The 18,947-nt window shown below is 34.3% G+C and overlaps 1 protein-coding gene across 8 annotated transcripts in view; it reads left to right on the plus strand.

Moving 5' to 3' along the window:
* TCF12 (transcription factor 12) overlaps nucleotides 1-18,947 on the plus strand; it is a 346,407-nt gene that overhangs the window by 309,250 nt on the left and 18,210 nt on the right. For 6 of the 8 annotated variants that reach the window (XM_046652341.1, XM_046652337.1, XM_046652338.1 and 3 more), the window contains 4 exons: nucleotides 1,043-1,121; nucleotides 8,411-8,484; nucleotides 9,500-9,571; nucleotides 10,339-10,545. In XM_046652341.1, the coding sequence (XP_046508297.1) occupies nucleotides 1,043-1,121; nucleotides 8,411-8,484; nucleotides 9,500-9,571; nucleotides 10,339-10,545 (432 nt within the window). The remainder of the gene's footprint in view (nucleotides 1-1,042; nucleotides 1,122-8,410; nucleotides 8,485-9,499; nucleotides 9,572-10,338; nucleotides 10,546-18,947) is intronic. The other 2 variants (XM_046652343.1, XM_046652342.1) reach the window with 1 other exon arrangement.

Genomic DNA, 18,947 nt, shown 5'->3' on the forward strand with positions numbered 1-18,947 from the left:
GTCACTATTTTTTTTAGCAATATATAATAAATATAAAGTACTGCAACAAAACTTTAGCCAAGATACCAAAATTTATATATCCAGATATGTTATTCTCTTTAAAGTAGACCTCTTAGGAGGTAAAGTCCATAAGTAATTTTGGGAACATTTTTTTGGGTTTTTGTTTGGTTGGGTTTTTTTTTCCGTTTTCCTCAAGAGTAGCAAGGTACCCTTTGAGAGCAAGTTTGATTTTTTACAACACTCACACATCCTTTGGAGCTGAATTTGGCAAGTCTCATTGGTCAAACAGAACTTTTTAAATGAGAAATAAGGGATAACTATTTAAAAAATTATTTTCTTTGGCTTTTAAAGCTGTTTTTAAAGACTGCTGTCTTCAAAAGGTGAGTTAATGGTTTCCTGAGATAATTATGTTTAATGGGTATCCCTTTTCTTAGATGGTATTTTCTAGAAAGATTATCAGATTTAACTTTATAGTCACTTCTCTTTTTTGTTCTAACAATTAGAAACTTAAATTATTTTCAACTAGAATAATAAAGAAATAGATATCATCTATTTTATTCCTCTCATATTCGAATATATGTGATATTTTTTAATCCTAGTTTTAAAACTGAGTCTTCTATAGCCTTTATATAATGGAATAGTCCTAAAATTGATGAAACGGTTTTTCACTCTGAGTCTTAGAGGTGGCAACTTGGATTATAAAAATAACTCCATGCAGGGGGCCAGCCCTGTGGCCGAGTGGTTAAAGTTCCACATGCTCCACTTCGATGGCCCAGGTTTGTGAATTCGGATTCCCGGTGTGGACCTACTCCACTCATCAGCCATACTGTGGAGGCATCCCACATACAAAAAATAGAGGAAGATTGGCACAGGTGTTAGCTCAAGGCTAATCTTCCTCAAGTGAAAAAAGAGGAGGATTGGCAATGGATTAGCTCATGGTGAATCTTCCTCACCAAAAAATAATAATAACTCTGTGCAAATGGATTTATGTTTTTGCTGTTGTCATATATTGATATGTGTATATCTTTTGTTTTCTGGTTAGATTTATTCTCCTGACCATACCAGCAGTAGTTTTCCATCAAATCCCTCAACACCAGTTGGATCACCCTCACCTCTCACAGGTAGGCTTTTGTTATATCTAACTACTTAATAATATGTGTGGGGCTACTTGGAAATATTTGAAGTTTGTTTATTTTTCAATAAAATCCAGTAAAAATTCATGACAAAAGTCATTTAGATTTTGAGAAAACATGTAAGCAGAGCCTTCCTCTTGAGTTCATTTTGGTGAGTATTGAATTATTTATTCATACCTTCTCCGATTCTTAAAATAATTTGTGATAATTTATAAGAACAATTGTTATAATAGGACAAAGATAAGGCTAGGCAATTGAGATGAAGATAAAATATGGAGAAGGAGATGAATCAAAATTTTTCATGAGATAGCATAGAAAATAAACAAAACCTTTTTAGAAGTACATGTAACTTCTTTCTTTCTTGTTCTCTGCTTTTTCAATGTACCAGTGTAAGACTTAAAGTTGAATAACTGTTTCTGCTAGATAGTTTTTCTTTATTTTTAGGTCCACTAAGTTATTGTATGTATGTAAATTCTTGGTGATAATGCAGTTTTTTTGCTAAGGAAGAGAACTCTCTATGAATGTGGATGAATGTTGTTAGTGGAGTTAAATAAGTGATTCAGATTTGCTTTACTTTTACCTGTTTTTTTCATAATAGCTTTAACAAATTCTAGATATTGTCCTACACTATAAATTTGTTGAGATACAATTGTTACTGTAAATAGAAATTTTTATATTTATTAGAAATAAGTAAAATTAAGGATAATGCTTAGTATCTGTAGGCTATACTTTTAAAACTTGAACTGTATTTTTCTCAGCAGTATTTGGAGAAAAACCATGCTAAAGAAGAAATATTAGTTCTGAGGAAAAGATATTAGGCAACTGAGTAAAAATTGCCATATTCTTCCAACAGTTGACCTCAGACATGATTCTCTTTTCCTGATCAAGCCATTATTTAAGTCCATGTGGTGGTGGTGGTACTATTGTTAAGCCTTTTTGCATTGTTCAGGGTTTCTGAAAATCAGGGCTCCTAGTATGTCAGGGCTTTGGCCATCACCTGTGCTTTGTGCGTTAGCCTTGTGACTCTGCTAAGAAGCATTCCAGTGTAGAGATGATGAACTGATGGCAGCTGCTTTCAGCTGTCTAGTAAAAGTTGAACAGCTGTTCCCCACGTAGACAGGACTATGAAAGACCCATTGACTTAAAGTTGTTGTTTAACAGAGAGCTGAAATTACAGGAAGAATGATGTAACTTTAACCCTACTCACCCTCTTGGCACAGTTTTACTGAAATTATCATTGTCATTTTGCAACAACTTATTTCACTTTCTCGTCTGTGGTATCTATATTGGCCCTTACTATGTGTTCCCACTGCCTCTCCTCCTCTGCCCGGTAAGATAGTTTTCATTAACACTGGGTGGGAAAGCAGGCAGCAGAGGAGCTAGCATCTATAAAGGGACCTCAGTAAAACAGAGAATCAGAGACTTAGACATTTTTCAAAAAATAATAGTCCAAAGTGAGATCTCACATTTCCTCCTCCATCTTTATTTGGTGTTTAATGGCTAATATCCTCTTTTCCCCTTTCATTCAGCTGATTAATGAAAATCTGTGGCCCATTGAATTGTGTAGTGCAGGTATCAGTAGGCTTCTTTTTCAGTTCAGTCATAATCGAAGAAAAATACTTTCAAATACTCCCACTGAAATGACAAATTAAAGACTGATTTTATGCAGGTGTATCTCTCTCCCATCTCCTATACCTACTGTTTCCTTCTTATTATCACATATACACACACACACGCACCCCAAATTGGCAGAGCAGATATGGAAACGGAATAGGAAAAAAGCAAAGCATGATGCAATAAAGTATTCACAGTTGAAGGGAAAAATGAAAAATAGCAAACCAAAGCTCCTCTATAATATGCAGAAATTATTTTCTACCTTGTGTGGCAGTGGCCTGTATCTTGAGTGGAAAATTCTACCCACTATGTACTCTCTACATTTGCCCTGTTCTTTGTGTCTGAGAGTCAGTCAGACTGGGCACAGGCCTTGTAAGGATAGATGCACAGATACAGGGCCACAGAGGCAGCCTCTAAGGCAATCATCATTCCTGTTTAAGTCCTACTCATTTTCCTTGGGAACTTTTTAGGCCAAAAACATACATTTCTACCTAGAGAAAGCTTAGGAGGAAGCTTTTGATATGATGATATTGTGTCAGTTAGGATGCTTTAGGCTGAAAGGAAGAGAAACTTTTGTCTTGACTGGCTTAGGTAATAAGGGGATTGGTTGTCTTGTATGACAAGAAGCCCATAGCAGGTCAAGTTCCTAGACCATATGTCAGGGCACTTGCTCTACTTTGCAGTTTTTCCTCAGGCTGGTGGCAAGACAGCACTTCAAGGTACTACGTGTGGGCATACCTGTGTCCAGTAGAAGAAAAGGGACCATCTTTTCCTTGTCTTTTAAGAATCTTTTTCCAGAAGCCTCTTTAACAGATTTCCCCTCATGACTCATTGGCCAGCACTGGGCCTGATACAATTGCTCACAACAGAAATGGGACCACCATGTTTATCTTAGACATCAGGGTTTATCCCAAGAGCTAAGAAGAGAATTACTCCTTCCTGGTTCATACTAGGAAAAGGATAGACAGACACACACCACAAACAAAATCAGGACTCTGGCAGAAAGGTAAAAGAAAAGAATGGCTGTGTCTATTAGAGTTGTTATTTGGGAAAAGATACAAATATTTGAGTTAAGAGAACGTCTTTACAAAGGGAACTTGGAAAGCAGGCAAGCAAAACCATGTTTTGCCTTTCTTTGCCTCCTTCTGAAATGTAAATGAATTAAAGTTTAGTAATTGCAGTACTCAGTAGCAATCTTCAGAACATCCACAATAAAAATAAAGAGGAAGGAAGAGAGGGAAGAAAGGAGTCCTCGTTTTTTAATCAATGAAATGTTTATTTTTATCATCTGTCAGTGTGCCTGCTCAGCAGGTTTTCAGTTTAGTTGAGAAAATAAGAGAGAAGAAAAAAAGAAAAGAAAAGAAGAGAGAGAACATATGAAAATGGAGCTATTAAAATTCACTCTAAACTAGAGTACTCAGGATAGACTTCATGAAGAGTAGGATTTTAAAAGGAGGAAAAAGAGCTTTCTGGGTATAAAGGGAAGAGCATGACAAAGATCCAGGTGCAGGAAAGTGTGTGACCTGTTCATCCAGAGTCATTGAGATGAATGATTACGAACTCTTCACGTTTGGAAGTGTGAAGCACTGAGATGGAAAGGTTGGGTGGGGCCAGATTGTGGAAAGCTCAGCACTCAGCACTACATTAAGGATTATCCAAACTTTTCCTTGCATGAGGGATCTCATGAAAGTTTGAGATTACAAAGGAAACAATTTACAAAATAAGAAAATGCATGGTAAATGGTCCTAAGAATTTCTCTCAGCCACATAAAATGTTGGTATGTATTCCCTAAATTTATTAACCAGGTTTATTAGGTGAAGTACTTACAAAGTCCCACTCAGTGTGACAGCAGATCAGAAACACTAGGTAAATTTTATATTTAGTGATCAAAGAAAGCCTTTCCAAATTTTCTAGCCACATAACTCAATTCTTTTATTCTAGTCACCCAGCTAGCATGTTTTCTGGAAGTGGTCTTATTGACCATTTTAATATCAGGTATGTTTATTATAATCCTACTTGAATAAGAGCTAACTTTCTGGGGTAGTCACTAAAAAGCCCAGGGCAATTACAGAAATTTTTAACTACATGAAGAGTTGAAAGCTTGTGCTTATCTAATAGAAGGGATATATAAGCCCAAAACCTCTGTATATGTCTACACCAGATATCAGATGACATGGAAGGAAGGGGGGAGGTAATCCTGTTCTGTAGGAAACCTCTGAGGTTTCCAACCTTTGCACTTTTGTTTTTCCGTATTTGTGTAATAGCATTACAGTTGATGATTACAAGCTAGAGACAGAGATGCCAGTATGATTCTAAATTTAATCTATGTATTTTATTCACAGACTAGTTTTACAAAAAGGTGAAGATGCATGTATGTCTAGAGTTGGAGACGTGCTTGCATTATGGTCTGTGTCCAGAATTGGAATTCTATTCACAACCCTAAAGGTCTCACTCATAGCTAATAAGCCTTCAATGGGCCAAAAGTGCAGAAATCTACATACATTATTTCTTTTCTTTTTTTTTTTTTTTAAAGATTGTCATCTGAGCTAACAACTGTTACCAATCTTCTTTTTTTTTTTTTTCCTGCTTTTTCTCCTCAAATCCCCCCAGGACGTAGTTGTATATTTTAGTTGTAGGCCTTCCTAGTTGTAGCATGTGGGATGCTGCCTCAGGGTGGCCTGACGAGTGGTGCCATGTCTGCACCCAGCATGCGAACTGGTGAAACCCTGGGCCGCCGAAGCAGAGTGCACGAACTTAACCACTCAGCCACGGGGCCGGCCCCATAGATTATTTCTTTATTGTTTACACAATAGGTCTACCATTAGGAAGAGATGTTAATAATGTCCCATGGTCAAAAAGACCTTTAGGCTCATGAAGTGAGTGCTTTCATATCTTTTACCTCATTGATTGGCCTTATAAGGCAAATTGAAACAAAAACAAAAACTGTGTGCCTGTTTTATAGGCAGGGCTCACAAAATAAATTGACAACACAGACCAACCAGAATGCAGGTCCACTAATTCCTGCTATTCACTAAACTTCCATATCTCCCTTTGAGTTTTACCAGCCATAGGATTGCCTTCCACTGAACTAACCCTGTCCATCTAACTGCCTAGCCTTCTCCTTTGTGATCAGTAGCATGAAGTTTTGAAATGACTAAGTGGGGTTAAAGGAGCTCTGTCCATGAAATATAACTTGGCATTTTTATAAAGTTCGAACTATTATCAGTGATTTAATCATGTTAGTATTCTATTTTAAGCAAATATGTCACAGTGGGACAACTCAATCTATAATAAAAACAAAATAGGTTTGAATATATGTGTATTTTTCTAGTTAATGAATTGCATTTTTGAGATAGACCTTAGCAGTTTCTTCAGATCACTATCAAAAAATAATGAATGTAGGTGATATCTTACCTGAGTAACTCAGTGCACAAATCTCATTCCTCAATGCTAAGCTAGTGAAGAACCACAAAATTTGCCTATTTTGTAAAGCAGATGCATGCTAAGGATTCTGAAGTGTTTAAACATAAAACTTCTGTTAATATTCCACACAAATTAAATAATTTATTGATCAGGCTCCTATCACAGGCTGATCACCTAAGGGGGTTGGGAAAGATGGAGGAAAATTATTGAAAATAAAATATTTTAAACATTAAAGGAAACACTTTTTAAAATAACTTAGTCTTTTTCAAAATAGATTTTGATTAACCTGTTATTCACATAAAAATTCATAATTCTACATCAGTGCTTAGAAAGTACTAATGCACTGAAATCAGTGGTAAATTATTGGCTGGTTGTTTTTATATGAATTCTTCATATAGTCAGTTACTAGGTTGTTCAGGTTGCTAAATTCTACTTGTTAATTATAAAGTTAGCCCACAAGCTTCTGTTTCAATGAGCAATTTTAGATTGTCTGTAATTTATTTGTGTATTTGAATTATGATTACATTTGTATGTCTAGCAGGAAGCCTTTAATGGTCCTCAAAATAATTTGTTTGTAATTTGCTTACATGTAAAAAAATTGTTAGCTGATGAAATACATAATATATTTTTTCTTACAATGTTAGTATTTAAGTTTTTTCTGTATAATCACAGCTACTTGTGAAATATAATCAGGTTATTAAGAATCTATGTATCCAGGTCTTCAACTTACAAAATGTATATGATTAATGAGAATACAGCTAAAGTGAACTATAACAGTTCCAATTTACCATAAGTTTTTGGTTTCCTAAGTGTGGAAATTAACCTACAACAACAGATCCTAATTGGAACATAGTTTAAAACTTTATTTAGCAATAAATGAGGCAAATTAAATAAACCTTCAACTTCTCCCTCTTCAGATTTCTAATATAATTCAGGTTGTCACCAAAGTTTTTATTAAGAAAAATAATATATATTTAATTGAAGGGTCTTTATTACTTTCTATAAATAACTTATTTTCAAATGCACAATCCTGAAATAGTAAAGGTTTTGATCAATTGTTTTTTTTTCTTTTAAAGCTATTTTGTCAAGACCATTAAAACGCTACATTCTCACCAACACATAGATGAATTCTTTTTTTTTTCTTCTTTTGTCCTTTTTATTCTTTCTACTCAGAACTTGTATCTTTTCTTTTTCTATCTTTGTTTTTCATTATATTGCTAATTTTCTAAAGTCAGAGAATAAACATTTAACAAAATCTTTATAATGATATTTTCTAAATTAACTAATGTGTTTTGGTGTAAATGATGTTGGGAAAATTTTTAACAGGTAATCCTAAATGTATTTGAAATTGGTGAATTTGTGCATTACTAAAGGCTCAAGTTAATGACCCTTTAGAAAGCAATTTGACCTTATGAATTAAGAGTCATAAATATGTTCATGTCTTTTAATTCAGAAATGCTCCTTACTCTCATGACATGTTCTCCGCCCCCCAAAAAACACAATAGTTACCATTCATAACGTAGTAATACTCAATTACATAATATAGTAATACTCAATTACTATTCATAATAGCCTATTAAAAGCAACCAAAATGTCCAGCAGCAAGGTAGTGGTGGTTAAGCAAATTATGATCTAGAGGATCAGCTGTATAGTCATTAAGAGCAGGATCATGAACATTATGTAAAACCGTGGGAGAAACAGAATTTTAAATTATGTATATTTTAAGTACATTTTCTCAAGATATGTGTGCATATGGGCAAAGTCTGAAGAATATGCAAACATAAAATGTTACGTTGTTTTATAGTTTTTTTCTCTTTGTTTTCTCAACTCCCTGCACTGTTGTATTAACAATAAAGATTTTTTTTAATGTGATGGGGTCATAAGTAGCCAATACCATGCTGAAGGCTAAACAAAAATTTTCGCATAAATTTATGTGTAGTCATGCATCACTTAACAGGGATGCATTCTAAGAAATGCATCATTAGGCGATTTTGTTATTGTGTGAACATCATAGAGTGTACTTCCACAAACCTAGATAGTATAGCCTACTACACCCCTAGGCTATGTGGTACTAATTTTATGGGACCTCTGTCATATATGCAGTCTGTTGTTGACTGAAAGGTCATTATGTGGCGCATAAATGTACAGTTATTGAATATCTTTACCCTTTCCGTCAGAATGTTATGAAGATCACCAAGTTAACCAAGGTGTGTGAGTGCTTTTGGATTTTATTTTAACAGGTACCAGTCAGTGGCCACGACCTGGAGGGCAAGCTCCTTCATCCCCAAGCTATGAAAACTCACTTCACTCCCTGGTAAGAGCCTCTTAGAAACATACTACAGGTCACTTTTATCTGATAAAAGTGTGGAGTTTGTTTTTTCATTAAATCTTGAGTAACAATGAAAAAACAGTAGGATAGCATTACACATGAATTCTTTGCTAACAAATGGCCTGATTTAGTTGAACAATATAAGACACATTGGGTGTGCCTTTTACCATCTGTTCTTTGGGACATCAGGCTTCTGGACTCAGGACAGCTGGTATTAAAATAGTGTTATAGGATTTTTGTTTCTTTGACAAATCAAGGGCTTAGTTTTTCTATACTTTTATGTTTACATATAAGAGGAAACTTAAAAAAAAAAAACGCAGACCAAGTAAAAGCAAGCAAATTAGTCCAGCAATGCAAAATAGTTGTATATTACTCTTTCTCATATAATCATACTATGTATAGTTTATTACATTTCCATTAAAAATTTAAAATGTATCAATTATTTTTGTCATGAAGAGTGTTATTTCCCATGTTTTCTTTTATAAAAAAGAATATATTGTACAAATTGTACCAGCAAAATGTTACTTCACAAGCAAGGCAGTAGAATGAAGGCACCTGCCTAGGTATTGAGAGTGAAGAATTTGTGGTAGAATGTTAACTACTGTTGATTTTCAATGCTTATCACTGAATTACAAAGTATTATAAAAACAAAATAAGAATGACTTGATGGAATGCTAAGTCATGCTATCATTTAGTAATTCCAGGTTGCAAATAGAAAAGTTCTTTTTCTGTGACTAACAGAACATTTTAAATTAAAGGAAAGTTTTCTTCTCACATATTTTGCAAGCAAATATAAGCAATGTGTGCTATTTAGATGCTAACCTTATAACTTCGCTGTTAAATCCCAGCCTTCTCATATCTTAATACAAGTAGATCTCGCAGTTCTCTGCGTTAACTTTACTAACATGTTATGCTGACATGCACATCAGCTATTTCCTCATCTCTTTTGGAGTTAATCTTAACCTGTGCTTTGCCTCCTGTTCTGTCTTGACTTTGCCAGAAAAATCGAGTTGAGCAGCAACTTCACGAGCATTTGCAAGATGCAATGTCCTTCTTAAAGGATGTCTGTGAGGTACTATTTCTTTTAGATGGTGCCTTTTTTATGTTTCAATTAATTATACTTCCTATTATCCATTTAAAATTTTCACGCCTGTACAGACTCCAAAGTCTTTTAAAATCAAATAATGACCATTTTCGTTTTTGTAACAGTATGTAAGAATAGACTTTTGTTCTTTTATGTTGTTGAGAATGATTCTTTTTAAAAGAGCTCTACTGGCATGTGCTTTTGATTTTAAAAATTCTAATATGTTTGTGTATGGGGCATGTGTGTATCCACAGACAGACATTATTATTTCCTAAGTTTTGTGAAAGAGCATATTTGGATGTGTTCAACATTTCAGATAGGTATGCTTTTTTCACTTAAAACAAAATTACAACTTAAACTTAATGGATTTGAGGACCCTTCCTCAAATTGCCCTCATTTCAAAGATCAGTGTTAAAGTACAGGTTATCTTTTTTATCAACTATGGTTAATTGAGTATCAGACACGGTAGAGTAGCCTTCATCTTTTGTAGAAGCTAAAAGAAATAACCTCATGGTAGATTAGTAAATTGATTTCATGAAGCAGTAATTTGTTTCTGAAGCTTTGTTAATTTAGCATAGTCTACAGATACCCTTTCTTTGATTGTTGATTTGTAGTGCAGGTAGTGGCTTTTGAAGCTACTTGATATTGCATTTCACTTGCTGTCTTCCAAACATCCCAAAGTAGGAAACATAGCAGTTTAGTGAATGTAACAGATACCAGCAGTAACCTCCATGTCTCTCTTTCCATCCCTACAGCAATCTCGAATGGAGGACCGTTTAGACAGGCTGGATGACGCTATCCATGTGCTGCGGAACCATGCCGTGGGACCTTCCACCAGTTTGCCTGCTGGTCACAGTGACATACACAGTTTATTGGGACCATCCCATAATGCACCAATTGGAAGCCTCAATTCAAACTACGGTGGATCAAGCCTTGTTACAAGCAATCGATCTGCTTCTATGGTAAAATAGTGTTCATCTTTTTTGTAATAAACCCTAAAGCCTATTGTCCTAAGTGTTTTTTAGGAGATCTTTGAAGGAAAAGGTCCTTCTTTTGGGGAAAAAAAGACCTGCCTGGTCTTGGGCAGGGTCATTGGTTGAGCATTGGCCCTTAAAATCCTGCTATGATCGTGTGCAAAGGCAGAAACTTTCTACAGGGATCATTTTAGCTTAAACTTGGATTTTTTTCCCAGATGTATAATAATTGACAGAACAGTTTTTGCCTTGAAATAGTGTATAGGAAGTCTGAATAGCAAAAGCAGTAAAGCAAGACTGAATTTTAAGGGTTCTGGTCTAGAAAAGCTGTTTATTATCGTTTGGAACCAGCCTTCAATAGCAGAAGGAATTCAAAATTACTTGTGCAGGTCCAAATATAAGCTTTATTTCCAAATGAAGAAAAAATGTTGAGTAGTTTTAAGAATGGCTATAATTTAAGTGACAATGAAAGGAAACAATTTTAAATTAATCCCCAAAGAGAATAAAATAATTCAAACCATCTTTTTTAAAACATGGTAGTTCTTTAGAGGGAAAAACTTGAAATTCTACATGCCTGCACATTAGAAATTCTGTGTTGAATGTCTTACATTATTTTTTCTCCAAACTGTCTTTTAAAGGAATGAAGCTCTTTTTGAACCTGCTGTTTAACTGATACCATGTGTTTGCATGTTTATGGCATGGTTTTTAAGATTCATTGCATGCTGTGAAATAATCTCCTGTGAAACAGATCTTCTAGCTGTAAGCCATGTGATCAAGAGTAAAACTCACCTATCATCAAAATAATTAGGTACCCCAAATGCTGAAGGCTTGTGTTCTGTGAAATAGGATTGGTTCCAGATTTTCACATTCACATGTCAGACAGCCGTTTATATTCATTTTGGAGCCACTGAAGTAAACATCAAACACGGCTGCCTGGTTTCCTGAGAACAGTGATTTCAGCAACTTGGGTGACATTAGGTGCCTGCATATCTTACAACCAGTTGTTTGGGTTTTTTTTAATGTCAGAAAATCTTGAAATTCAAGCTCCTTTTAAGTTAGTTTTTGTTGCTATTGATAAGCTAATAAATGTGAAAACATTTATAAATTATTAAACTCAGAAATATAAGGGAGTATTTTTATCACTATTAGTAGTAATAAAATAACTAATAGTATAAGATAACGTTTGTTGAAATATAAATGTAGAATATCAAAATTCTTAATTATTTTGTTGAAATACTATTTTTCCTTATTTAGAAGAGTGACTTGAAAATCAATATATTTGAAGCCCAAGTTTGTCTCAACTGCAGCATCTGCAATTCTTATTCCTCACTCTTAATCATTTTTTAATTCTTCATTATTAATAGCTCACTGCTCCCATTCTAATTTATCTGCTACAATATTTGATGTATCTGTGGCTCCTCCCAATTAAAATGTAGAGTTTGTATAAAATGGAACTTCTGTCTTGGGGAGGTTGTTTTTACCAACTTTGGATAAGAGTTGGAAAAGAGATTTTTCAAAATCCAGTCCTCCAAAGCCATGTAGAAACCTACTGTGGTATAAAGGACTTGTAGTGAGGCCAGTCCTGTGGCCAAGTGGTTAGGTTCGCACACTCAGCTTCGGCAGCCCAGGGTATCGCTGGTTCGGATCCTGGGTGCAGACGTGGCACTGCTCATCAGGCCATGGTGAGGCTGCATCCCACATAGCACAACCAGAAGGACCTACAACTAGAATATACATCTATGTACTGGGAGGCTTTGGGGAGAAGAAGAAGGAAAAAAAAAAAGATTGGCACCAGATGTTAGCTCTGGTGCCAATCTTTAAAAAGAGAGAAAAATTAAAAAAAAAAACTTGTAGAGGGAAAAATTGTTTCATTAGATATCACCCTGAAGCTTTTAATTAAGAAAATACCTCCTATTATGTCCTCTAGCACTGTGCTGCCTCAGGGCATCAACAAAAGGGCTGCTAGAGATATTCTTTAAAAAAGAAAAAAATTTAGTCTAGAAAAAAAGAGTCTTTGGAAATGTGAGGTGAATCTGGCCTAGTCTGAGCAGCAGCATCAGTGCCACAGCATCTCAGCTCAAACTGTTGGTCAATGTGTCTATCAAGTTTCTCTCTTTAGTTTTTATAACCTTCTTAGAGGCCACAGAGCTGGTGAAAATCTGCTAGTCATCATCTGCTATATCCACCCCATCCAGATACAATCACTAGAGATGGAGATGTTTCTGTCAGGCTTACCCTCAAAATATAAAGTTATTAAGTGACAAAATCTGACACTGTCAGGTGAATCGGTATTCATTTCCCATCCTTCTAAAATGAGCTTTCTAGCTGTGAGTTCTCAGTTTCAAGAAAAAGACCAAAGGATGGAATGAAATGAAAATTGCAGTCCACCGGTGACTCTCCCAACTAAATCTTAGGCTTACTGTTGAGGAAGACTCTTATCTTGGTGGGTCTTACCCATTTCTGAAGACTTCCCTCAGTACTGCCTGGAGCCCCTTGCTTACATGCTCAGTACCCACCTGTATGGAGTCAACTCTTTTCATATTCTTGGAGGGTGTGTGGTTTGGGGGACATATTGTTGTAACTGTTGCCAGCCATCTTCAAGAGTTAATCTCCTGCTTTTATTATCCTCTCTTGCCCCCATATATTCTAACTGATCATGACTAAGAAATGATAATGACAATTTTACATTCTGGAATCACTTTTCTTTTTTTGTCTTGTTTAACTTTCTAGTGGTTTGTATACTTTTCCTCTGTATTAACATAAATTAGTATTTGTTTTAGGCTCCTAAAAATGGAGGTTACGCAGCCAAAATTACAAATCAACCACAGAAATATCAGTTTATCAGCAATTCTATATCACCATGTAGAATTTGTGAGGTCAGCTTCTGTCAAAAATATTTAATTTTCATCATTCCATTTATTTTCTGCTGAGAGTGGAATTATTCTAATAAACATAAATACCATTTCAGGAACTCCACATAATGTTTAAATAAAATTTTTGTTGTAATGGATTTTTGTTCTAATGGGCATTTACTGTAGGTCACCATCCTAATTGCAGGTTTTAAATATGATATTGCTTTCTCTCCTAGCATTTAGAAGAGGAGTCAGCATACTTTTTCTGTAAAAGGGCAGATAATATGTATTTTTGGCTTTGCAGGTTTATGGTTTCTGTCATAACTACTTAACTCTAACATTGTAAATTGAAAGCAGCCACAGACATTATGAAAACAAATGGGTGTGGCTGTTTAATAAAACTTTATTTAAAAGAGCTCCTTTATTTGTAGTAAAAAAAAAAAAAAAAAAACACAAATTTGGCCCACATGTCAATCCCTGATTTACAGCATAAATTAGTTTCCCAGTGCAGGAAACTAGGGTTAGCAAGTTTTTCCCTTTTTCTAGGAGCCTATAACTTTTTGCTTATTTTGCTTTAATGAGTAGTTTGGGATTTTTGAAGTAGTTGGAATATTTGAGGTGAGCCAGAATGCACTGGGAGTGGAAGAATAAGAGTTGATGGCAGGATAAAAGTGGTACAGAGAGCTCAGCTTCCAGCCTGCAATGCTCTCAAGAATACTTGTGGTGTAAAGTCCACGTGAACAGGTTAACCAAAATAGTGTCCTTGGCAAGGAAATAGCTTTGTTGCTGAGAACTTTTCTTTACATTGTTTTTAGTTATAACAAGATTGTGCCAGTGAGGTCATCTGCAGCCGATAGTATTGATTTGTAGGAGGAGATCCATCTTCTTGTCTTATAGATAAAATAATTGGTATTTTTTAATTGTTCCAGAAAAAGGATTTTTATATTTCGCACCAAAGAAATAAGACTACCACCTTCCAAAAATACATGTTAATAGAAGTCAATATCAAAAGACTTAATTTTGATTATTGTTGCTTTTAACTGAACAGACTTGACTAACATCAAATTTTAGAATTAAATGAGGTTTCAACCACAGAAAGCTTTTAACATATTTTATCTAATATACACAAACATTAAATTTCCTGAAAGATTTACTGTATTGGAAAAAGAAACTAGGAGATGGGTAATCTCCTACTTTTTTTATGTAATTAGCATAGCCAGCCTGGCATAGTTTTAATATTTGCTCTTAATTTTTTAACAGAATTAACATTTTCATTTACTTAATGTCTTATTCCCTTTCAGTATTTTTGATGATTTCCCCATATTTGTTTAATGCAAATATAAAACTTAAAACTTTTTATCAGGTACTCTTATTAGGATGTGATTGATGTATCATTTAAATTTTAAAACACAAAGTCAGAGTTTTTAGAACCATTGAAATGTCAGCCTTTGTCTTGAGTTTTGCTCCCATTTAGTTAGTGTAAGAATAAACTCTTGGAATAAACTGCTGACAGGAAAAAATACGGATACTAAGTGGAAAACTGAAAAAGAGTAGAATCGTTAATTTTGTTTGGGCATTACAAAGAGGTCTCAACAACATGAAACTATTGCACATCACATCTGTTTATGGCTGTAATATCTAAAATACAGAGGCCCAGCGAGATGGCTCCAGGATAGCACTTTTATCTTCAACAAAAAGTATTCAGTTATTCCTCAGACAGTGATTACGACTTCAAACCAAACTAAGTTAGATTAGAAATGTTTTTTATTAATGGAAGCTTGATGCAAATCTTAAAAAGTTACTTATTTATGATATAGGACAAAATTTCATCCATGAGGTCTTTTGATTTCTTTGTTACAAGTCCTGAAGAAATTTAATCCAGGTATTTCTCTTAATTTTTATTATTATTATTATTATTATTGGTATTGCTTGGGTTTTTTGTTGTTTAAGCTATGGTTAGAGATGTGTGGTATTCTTGTATAAGAGCAGAGTAAATAAGGTTAAATTGTAGAATTTAAAGCTACCTTATATAATGATTCAAAAATATAAATCATATCTGTTTTCCAAATCCTAAAGCAGAGAAACCATATTTTTCTTAGTTCTAAGAGACGTAAGTTATTAAAGACTAACAGGCAAATAGGGTAATATTTTATTCAAAATAAGTACTTTTGTCACTTATCAAAATAAATTTGGAATCATTTTAACCTTACATTTAGACATTATTTAATTTTATTAGTATAAGTTTGTATGCCATAGAAATTGTATGTCTAGGTTTTAACTGAATTGAAGGAGTTAATTTTTAACTGTATTTTTACTACTTCTAACCAATTTTTTCTAAATAGGCAATTTAAAATTTTTTTATTTTCATTAAGACTACATTATAGTGCTTTTTAAGGGTTTTGATACCATTTTTTAAATTCAGAATTGTTCAAAATGACTTTGTTTGAAAACCATACAGGTTATATATTTATGGTAATATCATTAAAAAGGACCCATAACAAATGGAATTCTACCAAGTTTCTAGATAAAACCCTTCTTCAGGTAAAACAACAAACTTACAGAACATAAAGATCCTTTAATCAATCTCTAGATTCATACTGATTAATTTAAATCATTAGTATTCAGTCAGTGCTACAAATTGAACAAATTATTAGACTAGAATTCAGAATCAGAGAGGAATTCATAGTGAGTACTTTTTAGTCTGTCCCTTAATTCACAAGCCCTCTTATTCACCAAGTAATTAGATTTAACATTTTTCCATTGTGGGTGCTAAAGCCATTGGCCAAATTAAATGAAAACAGGTCCCTTGTTGGCTGCTCCCACAAAAGTAAGGCCATAACAGATTGTGAAGATTCAGAAGGCAGGATAATGTCATTTAATGGGATGGGCCTTTTATTCTGAAATGGAGCTCTTAATAATCGAAATTTAGAGCATAGCAAGCCTAGGGGTTTGCCTTCCCCTGCTACTCCCCCAAAAGCAGCAGCCTGTCAGCTGTATGCTAACGAGATGAACAATTAAACAGGGTCCTATCTGGCTGGCCCCACAGGCTCTGAGCTCAGACAAAGAACTGTTTATACACCTGTTGTGTCTGTGGACAGAGCCATTCGAATGATTAGCTGCAGATTAAAGAGAAGATATGGGAGCCAGCGTGAGCAAGGGTTAAAGAGAACTATGAGAATTGTGAAAGTCAAATTCTCCAGAAAATATGAGGGCCATTTGCAAGGGGAATCAAGTTACAAAGAAGAAGTTCCTGCTAACTTCATTAACATGAAAAACTCTAGGCTTCAAGCTTTTTGCTAGTCTGAGGCCATTTTTAAAAGGTTTAATTTTTTTCTTTTGGAAGACGTTGTAGGTTGGGGTGAGAAAGTACTTAGTTTGTAGTATTCCATAGAGACAAAAATATTTGCTGGCATTTATATCCCAAAACAAGTTGAGCAGCCTTTCTGAGTTTCCTTAAGGGTAAAGCAAAATCCTTAAGATTTATTGTTTAGATAATGATCCTTTGTCTGCCAAGCCTTTCATTAGAAAGGAAGTGATAGAACTTTTTTATTAGTTGAGATTCAGAAAATCAAAGATTTTATTAATGAAACAAAAAGAAGTAAGAATTCAGAAGATGCATAATCACTTATCATTTCAGTGAGTGAAAATTCAGTTTGTTCTTGTTCAATGGTATTGTCTTATGGAGCTATAAAATGAGTTTCACATATATGATATATAGTGAGTATACATAACGTTTAAAAGTTTAAATTTTAAAAGGCTATTTCCTTTTAAATTACTTGATACAATAGCTCAAAATACTAGGTAAGAGCAGAATTAGCATATATTACCAATGGTAAGTTTTAAGTCTACGTTATTATAAATACAAATACAGAAATCTTAGCTTTTACTTTATCCTGCAATGATTTCTTCAGCCAGTCAAGATTGTTCTAGTGATGTTTTATTTTAGAATAGGCCTAGGCTCCTAAGTCCCAAGAATTTGCAGCTATATGTTGTATTTATGCTATATCTATTTTTATAAAATGGGATTTTCGAACTCACCTTCTCTTGATGTCATTGAGTAGTTCATAGCTAGCAAGAAAGCACCCTCTGTGTTAAAAACAAACATGACCAGGATGCCCTGGAGACAGGATATCATGAAACATTTTAAAAATAGTTTTCTCTCTCGAATATAATTTTCACAGTCTACTTCTTTGCTAATTGTTAGGTTTAGCTCTTTGGATGTCCTGTCGCGTTTTTGGGGTGAGGGAATCTAAAGGCTTAGGGAAGATTTCAGTGGTGAAAAGGGGATGGAAGTTTGCTGTAGTTTCTGTGGTCCCTTCCAAGCTTTAAGATTCTGTGATTCTAATACATGAAAAGGTTGTATGGCTTAGAAAAAGTATAGTCATTGCTTCATCATCCAAGGGAGTTAGTGATATAACTAATCCTCAGTGATGGCTAATCCTCAAATAATTTTTAAAAGTAGCTATGGAATACATTAAATGGGGTTTTTTAAACTACACTGGATAGAAGACAGACATTTCTTAAAAAGTGTGGTGGAGGACCTAAAACGTTCTAATCAAGTCCACCACCAAATGGCCTGCATTGTTTAAAACTTTGGTTTCTCTTGTTTAGCTCACAGAAAACCAAAGGATAAACTTGCATAGGGGTATTTATACCTCTTACGGTAAAATCTGTACAAAGTCATGAAGGATAAAAGCTATATTAATTACTCAAGAGGGACTCAAATCATGGCAGTTTACTGGGATTGAAGGATTTATTGAAAAACAGTGGTTCTCATTTATAACTCCAGGCAATAAACCTGTTTAATTAAAGCCTTAATCTTCTAGTTGACATGTCTGCTATTGTTCCAATAAAAAGCTTCATTTGTAACCAGTTTTTCTAAAAATACTGCAATAGCTAAAACATTTGGTGGTGTTTGCATGCCTTACTTTCCCATTTCAGATTAATTGTGACTTGTGTAAATTTGATTAAAGCTGAGAATAAACATATATATGGCATTTTTGTTGCCTGGCAATGCAAAACTTTTGTTTCAGGTTATTTTAATTTTCTGTTGCTTTTGCTGCTCTTTTAAAATTTTTGAGAGGAGGCAGTGAAAGGGAGAAAAAACAAGACGCTGTATATATGTATGTGAGGAAAGGGTATGCCAAAGTGTAGATAAATACGATTATTACTTGGAATGTAGCAATGTTTTATTAAATGCAAATTCATGCATACTTTAATATATTTAGGGTAGTATATGGAATAGGTTTTCAAATTGATTGATGTAGGATTATTAATAGATCCTATAATGTGTAGTGCTTTATGGCTTATAGAGTACTTTATTAGCTCATTTGCTTCTTACAACAAACCTCTGTGGGATATAAAATTTAAAAGTTGGAATTTTTTAAAATATTTTGATTCAGAAGCAGTAATACTATCAAGTCTTTTGAAATCCAAACAGCAGAAAAGTGGCATCCAAAAAAAGTTGCTAAGTTCAGATGAGTGACGTTGTTTTCTCTATTAAACCCAGTAAAAGAATTTAAACAATTATTGCCCCTG

The sequence above is a fragment of the Equus quagga genome, chromosome 2 (genome assembly GCF_021613505.1).
Source record: "Equus quagga isolate Etosha38 chromosome 2, UCLA_HA_Equagga_1.0, whole genome shotgun sequence".
NCBI lineage: Eukaryota > Metazoa > Chordata > Mammalia > Perissodactyla > Equidae > Equus > Equus quagga.